At 39.3% G+C, this 12,227-nt stretch overlaps 1 protein-coding gene across 2 annotated transcripts; it reads right to left on the minus strand.

Annotated features, from left to right (window-relative positions):
* Positions 1-2,275: 2,275 nt before the first annotated feature.
* On the minus strand, positions 2,276-8,871 carry LOC146483570 (matrilin-1-like). Of its 2 annotated transcripts, none has more exons than XM_085105537.1 (7): positions 8,648-8,871; positions 6,720-7,135; positions 5,714-5,873; positions 4,309-4,724; positions 3,982-4,129; positions 3,383-3,587; positions 2,276-2,436 (listed from the first exon to the last, which is right to left on the minus strand). In XM_085105537.1, the coding sequence occupies exons 1-6, from the start codon at positions 8,730-8,732 to the stop codon at positions 3,400-3,402; spliced, it is 1,413 nt and encodes a 470-aa protein (XP_084961663.1). In that variant the 5' UTR covers positions 8,733-8,871; the 3' UTR covers positions 2,276-2,436; positions 3,383-3,399. The 2 variants fall into 2 exon arrangements, with proteins under 2 accessions (XP_084961663.1, XP_084961662.1); XM_085105536.1 differs by having other exon boundaries at positions 2,276-2,439.
* Between the last annotated feature and the right edge of the window lie 3,356 nt (positions 8,872-12,227).

The raw sequence follows: 12,227 nt of genomic DNA on the forward strand, positions 1-12,227 counted from the left end.
GTCCCTGACCAGTGTGCTGTTCTATCAGGTGACGCAGCCCCACCTCAAGTTTAACCCAGCGCAAGGCGTTGAACGTCTTGGCTGTTTTCAACTCAAAGGTAGACGAAGTCCGCCTTTGAGCAAAAAATCTCTAGCTACCTTGTGGAAAATCAGCTCAGATAATATCCACTTCACTGCCGCAAACAGAAACATAATGCGAGCGAGTCATGTAAGGTTAAGGTGGTCGCACACAGTTTGCGCGAGCTTGACAGGTTCATTTAATGATGCTAGTAAGCGCACGCAAGGATTGTGGTCAGCAAATATGGCTTCGATAAAGCGATCCCCCAATTTTATATCAAATGGATCACAAAGTTGAGTTTTGTTTATAACGGAGTCAAGAAATGGAAAAAATCTAACGATTGCATTTTCTAAAAAAAAATAAGGAAACTATTATTTGTGAACAGTTAATAGCCCGCTGCGCTACCATGGCAACGGCACCTAGCTCAACAACAAGTATGAAAATTTATTTTTTCTAACTGTAATCTTGCACCATGCTAATTTCGGACACCCAGAGGTGCGTAGTTTGCAAATAACGTTTACTAACACCTGTATACTAGAAAACTGTGTTCGGCCAACTTAATGTATTACCTTTATATGATTGGACATAAAGTTCTTGTCACTTGTTATATCTAAAGTTAATGAGGAAGTAAGAATTGATCGTCGCAAGTCGTAAGTCCTCTTTTAGGTCTTTAAAATACTGAAAAAGCGATTTTTTCCCTCTTAGCAACTACTTCGTCATCAATCGAAGAATTGTTTTATTCTACCACTCATGCATTTCCAATGTTTCCAAAAAGAGATATAGTTCGGGTCGATACACTCACATGCATGCATATAAAATTTCCTTAACAACTACTTCGTCATCAATCGAAGAATTGTTTTATTCTACCACTCATGCATTTCCAGTGTTTCCAAAAAGAGATATAGTTCGGGTCGATACACTCACATGCATGCATATAAAATTCCCTCAAGTAATGTAGATGTCCAAATGCTTTCGCCTGTTCGCTATATGTTACTTCTGTGCGTTTAAGTTATGCACTTCTTTATTTCCTTTCCAGAATTGAAACCAAGATGAAGATAATTAAATCAGTCACAAACTTTATTTCCATGCTTTTCTGAGACCGAACATATTAATAGCAAACTTTGAAATAATTTAAATTTATACACACTTCAGAGAGTAAATTTACCCAAGGCGAGGCGAATTTAGAATAATCAGAAGCTCAGAGCGACAAAGTCCTCTCTTATTCGATCGGAATATAATTGAACTTCCTATAAGCAACCCCCCAAAATGCTTAAGTGGTATCACACGGTAGGTGATCGCTTACAAGAAGCTAGAGCACAACTGGTCTAAGTTTTGAGTCGTTATCCTGTAGCAGTTGCATGGGAAGAAATACTTGTATAACGTGGGAGATAACCTAAACGTCAATGGAGTATCATTTTCGGCTGTCTCAAAAACCAGTCACGGTGGTGATTGTGATGATCAGGGTGGTGGTAATGGTAATGGCGACGATGACGATGGTTTTTTGTGATGGTGATAAAGATGGTGACCGTGACAGTGGCAATAATGGTGATGACAAAGTCGATGGCAACGATAACGGTGATTGTAGTGGTGGTGATAATGGTGGTTTTGGCGATGGTGATGATGATGATGATGGTTTTAGCAATGGCCATAGTCATGGTCGTGGTCATGGTCATGGTCATGGTGAAGGGTTAGGTGATGGTCATGGTGGTGGTGGTGGTGATGTTGGTGGTGGTCATGATGTGATGACGATGGCAATGGCGATGGTGATTGTAGTGGTGGAGATGATGATGGTGTTAGCGATGGCCATGGTCATAGTCATGGTGGTGGTGGTGGTGGTGATGTTGGAGGTGGTCATGATGTGATGGCGATGGTGATTGTAGTGATGGATGATGGTGTTAGCGATGGTGATGGAGATAGTGATAATGATGGTGATGGTGATGATGATGGTGGTCATTATCACGGTAATGGAGATGACGATGACGGTGGTATTGGCGATGCTGATAAGACGATGATGACAATGGCGATGCTGATGCTGATGGTGAAGGTAATGGTTATCGTGGTGGTGGTGGTAGTGGTGATGGCGATGGCGATGATGATAGCGGTGACAATGACATTGGTGATTATTATGGCGATTGGCGACGGTGGGTTTAATGGGGATGGTGATGGTGATTGCGTAGCAATAAAATAACTTATGCAACACAGAAATTCAAAACAGCCTGTCACCCAGCATTTTATAGTTTATTTTTCATTCACTGCAAGATATGTTTTAACATTTCTGATAACCGCAAGTACTATCAATACTTCACTTATCCCTATTTCTGTCATATCTAGAAGGTTCTTTCATCACTTTATTGCTGAGCAATCCACCAATGACAGGTCTGCTATATCAGAAAAAGAAAAAAATAACATCTGAATTCATAAAAGATAACAGTATTTTCACTGATCCTGAAAGTTGGGCTTTCGTTTTAACCACTGAGATTCTAAAGGTCTCTGATATGGTAACTTTTTTTCACTACATCTTTCAAATGATATGCTATCCATCATTTTAGAGGTACCGGTTGTTTGATTTATATTTGGGTTTCAAAATTTGTAAAGAGCTTCCATAAATTGTTTTTGAATATAGACCTAGAACCAAATCACACCGAGAATTTCTTATCAGCCACATAACAGGCGTTACTTAAGCCAAGCACAAAAGGAGAGGGAAAGAAAAATAACGATGTTCGCCAGTTTATTGTTCTAGCTCTTCGCCCTATCGAGCCAGCCACCAACATTTTCTGACAGTACGCTTCTGAATAAAACTGACCAATGAAAGGGAAATATGCCAGATTTGTGTCGCCAAGCGTGTCTGCATATCAGACCCGGTGAAGAACGACGAGTTTCAGTAATGGTTCGAAAAGTTTGAAATTTTTTGTGGATTTTGTAGAAGCCCTTTTCTGTCAAATTCTGCGTGACTCCTAACTTATGTAAGCCGATTTCCATCTCGTACTTTTGACCAATTCAGCTTCGTGCGTTTGTGTATTGTCTTCGCTTTCATTTGGATGAAAAGCCCGTGTTTAACCATCGCATGCTTCCCGTTTTGATCTCAAAGGTCGTTTCTGTATTCGAGTTTCGTGGCTTTTGCCTATTTAATCTCTTCATTTTGAGTTTGAAGGAAAAATCAAAAGCATATTTGATCGCTTCCTCGAAACGCCTGAGTAATTGCTACCTTGTTTTACGATCACCAGATAATCAGCTGGAAGAGCTAGACCTTATTCAGTCTCGTCTCCGGCGCACTCCCCTCCCGGCTTAATAAAACCAGTTACGCAGCCTTCGCAATAATCTCACCCACATTCCTTGCAGTTTTACACTGGGGTGCATGAGTGTACATTGCAGCTCCTGGCCTCAGACATCTCATCATCTGCACATTGTTCTCCATGCGGCCCCTTGGGAGGAGGGTTAGTACAGGTTCTAATCCGCTTCTGTTTTCCACCACCACAAGTCGCAGAGCAGGGAGAGAATTGCGTCCATTCGGAGAACCCACCATCAACACCTAAGTAAATACAAAGAACCAGGTTATTAAAATCAGAGCACTTTTATATACCTTTATAAACGTGGTCAACGTCAATATACCACTTGGTGTCCGTTCCAAGCTTTACTCTGAAGGCGGTGTTATGTTTTGTGTAACCTGATACCTTTTTTTGTCCTTTGCCACACAACGGATGAATAGCATGTCATTGTGATGTTGATTTTGACCTATAACGTTTAGTTTTAAACGTTATCTGTTTGTATCTGTCGTCTTTCGACCATCTGCACTCCTTTACTATTTCTGTTGTTTTATGTTTTAAATCATTTTAGAAAATATTCAGAAGGATTCATTGATTAAATGAAATTTTTTGCGTTTTCTACCCGGCCCTCGCACACTCATTTCTTAGTTTACAACGTACTGCAGATTTCCTCCATTAATATTGTATACAGGTTCGACAAATCATCAAAGTCGTCCGCCAAGTACACCCTGTCCCCTGCAATTTTCTTCAACTCTTCTTCAAAGACTTCCTTTCCAATTCCAACTGCAATGGTACGAACGTTCTTCGCCTGGGATATGTCAAGGATTAAAATAGAATTAATACAATGAATAGCATGTCATCGTAAGTTGGTGTTAAAACTTCGTCTCGTTTATAATACTAATGTAATAATATTAAAAATATGATAATGATATAACCATTCCAATGATAGTGATAACAGTGAATCTACCAACTGATACCAATTCCTACCTCCAGAAGAGGGACGATCTGATCATAAGGTGTGGAGTCAGGATGGGTCCTTCCGTCCGTGAACAGAACCAAAGAGTTTGGAAATTGAGGCCTATCCCCTCCCTCCGTGGTAAAAAGTTGATCATTAGCCGCCTTCAAGGCCCTGTCCGTTCTGGTTGGACTGTTTAGATTGTCGTTAATGCCTTCTATGAGCATATGCATGGCCTCGTTACTGTGGTATTGGTTGTCACCAAATGTGTTAAGTACTTTTGAGTTATTGGCAAATGTAATCACGGCTTCATGGGTAGTTTTAGGAGAGATATCCATCGAACCGGTTATTTGAAGAAGAAAACCTTTCAGGAGTTGAAAGTTATCTTTCCCAATACTTTTCGTTTTGTCCGCAACCAGTGCTAAATCCACTGCACAGGATTCTTCAGCTGTAAAACGAACAGAAAGACACTGATTTCGCTTTGATTGTCTAAAGGTAGTAAAATTCTGTTTCTAAGACCGGTTTCTATATATGATGGTCAATGAGGCTCAGCCACTGTAAGGCTTACAAAATTGATAGTGAACAACGATTGTAACATTGTAACAATCACATGGAAACATGATGCAGCGTTAAGCCAGATCGCATACATACAGACGTTTGTGTAGCATGACTAAAAATTAGCAAAATGGTACCGAATACATTGGATTAGAGTTGATCATTCAGGAAATCGCGACGTGCTTATTCTCCCGGGGAAGCTCGTCGTATCGCTTAGTGGTGTAACTTTCCGATTTTGGTGTCACTTAGGGTGTTCAGGACGGAGTAGTAATATTTTCAACCATCCAGGTATCTCCCGTGAGGGCCGCAAGTGAAGAATTAGTTTTCTGTCTTTTCTGGAATGGCATTTTCTAGGGTTGAGTAAAGCTAGTCCACGCCCAGATTGGAGGGGTTTGACTGAAATTTTCCGACAAACATCCCCGTACTTTTTACAAGCGAGTTCCCCAGGATAATTCTGCATCTTTCTAATTGATGAGGAAGCGCAAAGTGCTCTGCGGCTCCCGACAGCTCAGTGAATTGAGCGTGCATCCAACCGGTACACGAAGGTTAGGGGTTCCATGTCCGTTAAAATATAAAAATAAGATTTGTTCCACGTTCGTGGCATGTTGAGTGCCACATCCTTCATAACCGATCTTAAAATTTGCTTTCGTTTTTTTAATTAACTGTCCAGGCTTTGCAAAACATTAAGGAATTAGTACAGAAAAGTACAGAATAATCGCTTTTGTTTACTAATTCACATTATGAGATCTCACAGATCGATCAATGGCGCACAAGCCACAGGCTCAAAAGCTACACCATATAATCTGCGACCGGCATCCTAGTCTAAGATTCCTTGGAGGTAATCGCACAAAAGATACACTGCAAGAGAAATAAATTACTTACGACAAATCACTGTTGCCAGGCCATCAAACAAGGCTTCAAGATCTTCATAATCTGAAGAATAATAAACGTCGTCACCACCGATGCTTCTCAGTACCTCTTGATATTCTGGTTTCGAAGATTTCGGACCATATGCAACCACTAACAAACGCACACCTTTGGCCTGAAATATGAAAATACATGTTTAAATGATCACGCATACTGCTCGAGGAAGATACTCATATTGATAAGACCGATAATAGTCCATTGCATAGTTTGGGTGTTTTTGATATTGAAATCGATTGAAAATATAAACATCAAGTTGAAAAGGGTGACAATAGAACATAAATACAGTCAGCCTTCTCGACAACAACCATTCTCAAGATCAAACACCCCCAAAGAGATTGCTCGCCGTATTTACTGTAAATGTGGAATCCATTAAGCTGTCACCTCTCTCTCTCTCTCTCTCTCTCTCTCTCTCTCTCTCTCTCTCTCTCTCTCTCTCTCTCTCTCTCTCTCTCTCTCTCTCTCTCTCTCTCTAAATTTAACGGCTGTGGTCACCTTTACAAAGTCCAATGGGGGGAATTTTCATTTTCTTTGCATATATTAATTTAGTGTAGACAAACTGGTGACTAAATTCCACAATTTCTCTTGACAATTGAATCGTAACAGAGGTATTAATAAAAGGCTGAGTGTATTTTCAATCGCCTTTATTCATTAGATGTTTCTCTCGTTGAAAGTTCAGAAATCAAACCAGTTGTACTAATGTATTTAGCATCGAGCATTGAGGGATCGTTTTGACTTTACTACAAAACTGCAGCAGAGAAAGAACCGATAGTTGGCCCAAAGTAGAGAAAATGGCGAAAGTGCTCCAGTGGCTAACTCAACCCTTGTGCGGCTTATGTCGACCATTTTGGGTTAAATAGTCCTGCATTGTAGTCACAGAAATGGTTAATTACAGTCTTCAACAGATCTCTTAAATTCAGTGTCACAGCGAGTCACAAACAAAGATTAAAACGAGAAGGTTAACCTTTAATGAATTCACAGCAGACGAAAAATCCTCTGTGTTCGGATGCGATTTTCCATCGGTCATCAACACCATTACACTTTGCACACCAGGTCTGTGGCCACTCTCTCGGGTAAACATTTGTTGATCGGCAGTGAAAAGAGCTCTGTCCAGACGAGTGGGTTTGGAAAGTCCATTCAGAGAGCCATCTATCAAGTCCAACACGGCCTGCTCGGAATGGTAGGCTGGGTCATTAAACTTATTGTGAAGCGTGCTCACTTTCGCAAACGATTCCAAGGACACGTGGGTGGCCGGTGGCGCGATGATGAATTTTTGCACAAAGTGCTTAAGGGATGCCTTCATTATTGCAAGGTTAGCGGAACCAATACTTTTAGTCAAGTCTACCACTATGCCAAGGTCTAATCTGCAAGGGAGTTTATCTGAGGAAAATATAAAATGTTATCAGTGTAGAACAAGGATTATGGTGCTAAACAGGTATTCCAATGTTTGTCTTTCCAGGGCCGTACATAGCGCGGGGGCAGAGGGGGCAGCTGCCCCCGCCAGAAAAACTCATTTTTTTTTTCTAACATAGTGTTTGAGTTTGCTGAGCTATTTCTTGTAGCTATACTGCTCCGAAATCACACGAAAATCGACTAATTTGGCTGAAAACAATCTTTCTTCAATTTGAATTCCAAAGATTTATTTTGGAAAATCTTCCGAAGTAAAAGCCAGTACGAGTTTTCTTATGAAAATAATGATTTTGTAATTTGGGCTCGGCCTGTGGTATAGAATATGGCGTGCAAATAATGACTGACGCTACGCGACTCCCTGGCGCGTGTTTTAGCCTTTTTGCATCTAGCTTATACGAGTATGTTTTTTCAGAGCTAAATTGGTCTTTAAGGCCTGTGCTACTCTCAAATATTTGTAGCGGTTTTGGAGGATTTGATAGAGCCTTGGATTTAACCATCGTTTATTCAACAAACAAAAACTTCCAACTAGAAACCTTCTCTGTAAACGGGAGAACCCTGTGAGGGGTGTGCAGAGTTTGCCCCCTCAGACAAAAAATCCTACGTACGGCCCTGCTTTCTCTCAAAAAGCTGGCGTGAAGTAAGTCGGTTTCCAAAGTTTTAGTCTGGAAAAAAAATGTTAAGACGTCTTTTGGGTGCACATGGCACATTGCACACTCAATGTTTTGCGAAATAAATCTGCTGAAAAATCTCAAAGACTAAATACAGAAAAAAAAAATACCACCACGCTATCAAATAACATTATAGAGATAACAGTCGATGAGTGAGATGATGCAAAATCAAATAACTGGTCGACTGGCGATATTCTTGCAAATCATGCAAATTGGGATATCTTCCCTTGGCCAAGATCAAACCTTAAAAGACCGGTAATTATTTACTACCCGGGGAAGGGGACAGGATTAAGGGGAAGCACAGATTTTTCAGAAGAACGAGAAGGGGCATCACAACCACCGGGACCACCAAAGAGGTAAGGGGCGGGGTTGGAGGCGGTTATTTACTAGTTTGTCCGAGGGGTTGGGCGCTTATTCGGGGATGGCGCTTATAAGAGCCTGTGTGCTTACTCGAGGAAATACGGTAATACGTTATGAGGGACTAGGTGAATGTTATGGTGTCGCAGCAAAATATCAGGCGATAAATAATGACCAGCCCTAATATGCTTATAAAAATACCAAATGAAGATAGATGAGCAAATGGCACTTAGTAACTGCATAATGAAAGACTTTGGAATCATTTGGAGAGTTTCGATACAATGGCGTTTATTGGAATTAAGGCATCCAATGAAAAAATCGAGCAGGAAACCTTAGGCAAGAACTAGTTAAGAAATCAGGAGAGTCGCGAAATATCTATATTTATCTTCCTCACCCATTATTTTGAGAAAAGGATATTGTCTATTTATGTATATTATTATCGGATTCTAGCTCTTACCGCCCGGACCAATACCACTTGTTTCCATAGCAGATCCTGACAAAATTCCAAGTGTGAACGCAAAAAACCACAGTGAAAAAGTCATGTTGTTACCTGCAAAGAATCAGTGTGTTAAAACATGCTTTAGTAACAGGTATCATCTCGGTACTTAAAAGTTGATAAGCTCAAGTGACGTGAAGTTCATGTCTTGAATATTTTACCGTTGGCCATGGTCGAATTTTCCTTCAAAATTGATTAAAAAAAATCTGGTAATGAAGACCAATAGAAGAGCACTAAAATGATCTAAACACATGGAAATTATTACGTGGAAGTTTATTTCTGTTCGTTAACAACAGGAATATTCCTAGTAGTATCCAACAAACCTAAGAAACCTTCTATATTAAGGAATATTCTTCAATGGAATAAATGTGATGGTATATTTTGCAATGTTCCTATTTCTCAACACTGCCAGTCAAAGTTTGGTTACCGTGGTAACAAAAAAGTCTCTCAGCACTTGCCTAATACACCAAATTGTTCCCAAATAAAATTATAACCAAAAAGGGTCCACAATATTCGATGCCGTTTGCTCAATTATGAGCGTTCAAACTCGGCGCGAGAATAATCAGGTGTTCACCGTCAAACAATCCAAAACCAGCTTACTACAAATTACGATCCTGAAAACAAAATATTTGTTGCTTCCCATGGCAAGCAAATACATTGTAAAGCTCACCTTTAATTTAGGGTGCACGACCTGACCACGTGGGAGTCTAAAGTTAAAGTTATTATTTCCCTGGAAGTTTTGGAACATAGCACGTGATTCGCTCTCGGAAGTTGGTTGAGGTGAAAACTTTCCTTGTTCAGATTGTTCCACAAAATGATTTTTTCCATTTTAATGATACTGGTAAATGCTATCCTATCATTTTCCGTGTTTACTGTGTCCAAATGCGATTGTCATTTCAAAATTTTAGGCAAGAGCTAATCAATATGCGCTTAAAAATATGTAAACAGACTAAAATATAGTTTCTAAAATTACCTCCAAATATCATGCTACACCAGTAGCTCAGAATAGAAGGAGATACTTCTCGCAAGCTAGGGATGATCGATCTATTTACACCTACAATCGTCGTCAAAATTTGTTGGAAGGCTTTGATAAAATAGACGATTGGAAAAATCGTCTAAAATAAAAAAAATAAAATAGCAGACAACGACATTTTGACTATGGCTCCCTGGTCGTCTTAATTTTGGAGTTTCTGGGGACAACATCGGCTTAGCAAGAGTTTTTCGAAATCACAACTTGTTAAATGGCCAGAGGGGAACTTCTGTCCAAGATTGAAGAAACACTAATCAATGGTAGGTTCAACATGTAGTTCATTTATCGTTTGATAAGCGCGTTGTTCGAACTTTTTATTATCGAGTTTGTTGGACGCTTATTTTTTAGGAAATCTATATAATCTTTTAACGGTCAGAATTTCTTTTACTTCTATAGTGAGTCGTTTACTGAGGAGTTACATCGCAAGTGTTTATTAAATGATCCAAAAACGTCTCATTTCATTTTACCAATGATACAAGATCAAGATGATTAAAAGACGTTGTTGTTGTATTTCAAATATGTAATTTAAAAAGTTCATTTTTCGAATTTTTCTTTCTTTCTCTGTAAATGCAACATAGAGAGAGTAAATTGACACGAGTCAAGTTCCAGTAAGATTAAAACAGTGAGAAAAATTCCAGCTTCTCGACTATTGTTTTTTTTTTTTTTTTTTTTTTTTTTGTTTCAGTTTTTTGGTGTGTTCATTCCGAGGTACGTATGGATTGTCTTCTGTCGATGAATTGGAGACGACTCAGAAAAAATAAATCTTTTTACAACCCTTGTACTTTAAACGCTAGTCATTCTCGTAAGAGTGGCCTCTTCACTTATTGACGCATTTAAGTTAAAAATTGCTAACTACTTTTAAGATCAAGAGTTCAAAGCAAGAGCTCAGTTTCTTGCCGACGTTACGTTGCTGACAAGTTTTTACCCCAACCCTTTTATAAATGATATGTACAACGACATTTTAACTTACCAACGTTTACCCGAATGGATCCAGCAATGTGGGGCTGAAAAGTGATGGATTGGAAAACTACACGAGCCGATATTATGGAATCTATTCAACGAATCCCATTTGAAGTTTACCCAGCTGGAAAAATTGATTGACTTACCAAAGTTTGGCTTCAGTAATTTAGAGCAATAATTTGCACGCAATAAGATTCTAGAACGCTTTATTTTAAACATTGTCGTGTTCGAAAATAGGTAAGCTTCGGAGTGTTGCTTAAAATAAATACTTGTAGGACAGCATATCAGAATTCTCGTGGAAACGATAGAACAGTGCCTAAAATAAATTTGGAAGGCCTTGTTGTAGAACTGTACTATTTCAAGATACATTGAACGAAGTTTTAAACTGTTAGCCCTGCAAGGAGTAGTTGTTAGACAAGGTTAGAGTGATAACTCACAATTTGAAAAGAACAGGCAATAAATTCAGTTATTTATCAATGACACTGTCAAACGGACGAAGCTAAAGAAAAAAAAACGAAAGATACTATCGTTTGTTTAGCTGTTTAGTTTAACATGTTAAAAGGATTTCTTGTCGGAGAAGTTTAAACAACGCGTTCAGTTTTGCATGTCAAGCTGTCAATCAGTCAGAAATGTCCACACAGCTGAGCTAAAAGGTTAACAGTAACTGTTTAATTAACCACTTAAAAAACACGGAGTCGAATAGTCTTAAAATTGGACACCGTGAATCTCGTGATCAATACATGAATTTTTCTGGAAAGAATTTTCACTAACTTTTCTCGAGTAAGTACTTCCAAAAATCGGCAAAACGACAATCCAGTTTTCTATCTCCACGGATTTGGCCACTTGTACTTAAGACCTACAAAATGTAAATTGTCCTTAAATATTCACATTTTTCAATAAATATCGATCCCAAACGCTCTATATACGCCCGAGGGTTGTCTTTCTTTTCGAGGCCTTACAAGGCGCAATTATGGATTTTAGGGTATGTTACACTGAACTCAGCCTGGGCTTAGATTGTTCTCTTGTTGTTGTAAATAGACAATCACATGCTCAGCCAAACCCCACCTCCACCACAACAAATATGTTACTGGATCATCGTATAATGCAATTCCAGGGATTTGATTGGCTTAGCAGACATGGTATATGAGCCATTATACCATGCCCGAGAAAAAGCGACCATTAAATTGTCTTCTGGTTGTTCTTGCAAACCGAAAGTAGCAAGATCTTGCTATACTTTTTATTGATTTTAACAATTGAAAATAATTATTCCACTCACGCTTGTTGGATATGATATCATTAAAGCCAACGAGGCGCGTAGCTAGGGAGCTTAAGCAACGACGATGGCGACGGCAACGACAACGCCGCAAAACAATAGGTTTAATGAGTAAAAACAATCGTTCTGCATGCACGTGCGTTTTAAATTTTGCTACATTTCTTTGCCATCCTCTGGAAAACATTAACGTTAAATGACCAAATTCATGGTTTTTTGGAGAACGTGAACCGCACACGACCGTGAATTTTTCATTCTCTCTGGTAACTTAAAAGCCACTC

The sequence above is a fragment of the Pavona decussata genome, unplaced genomic scaffold (genome assembly GCF_977016875.1).
Source record: "Pavona decussata unplaced genomic scaffold, jaPavDecu1.1 SCAFFOLD_38, whole genome shotgun sequence".
NCBI classification, from domain to species: domain Eukaryota; kingdom Metazoa; phylum Cnidaria; class Anthozoa; order Scleractinia; family Agariciidae; genus Pavona; species Pavona decussata.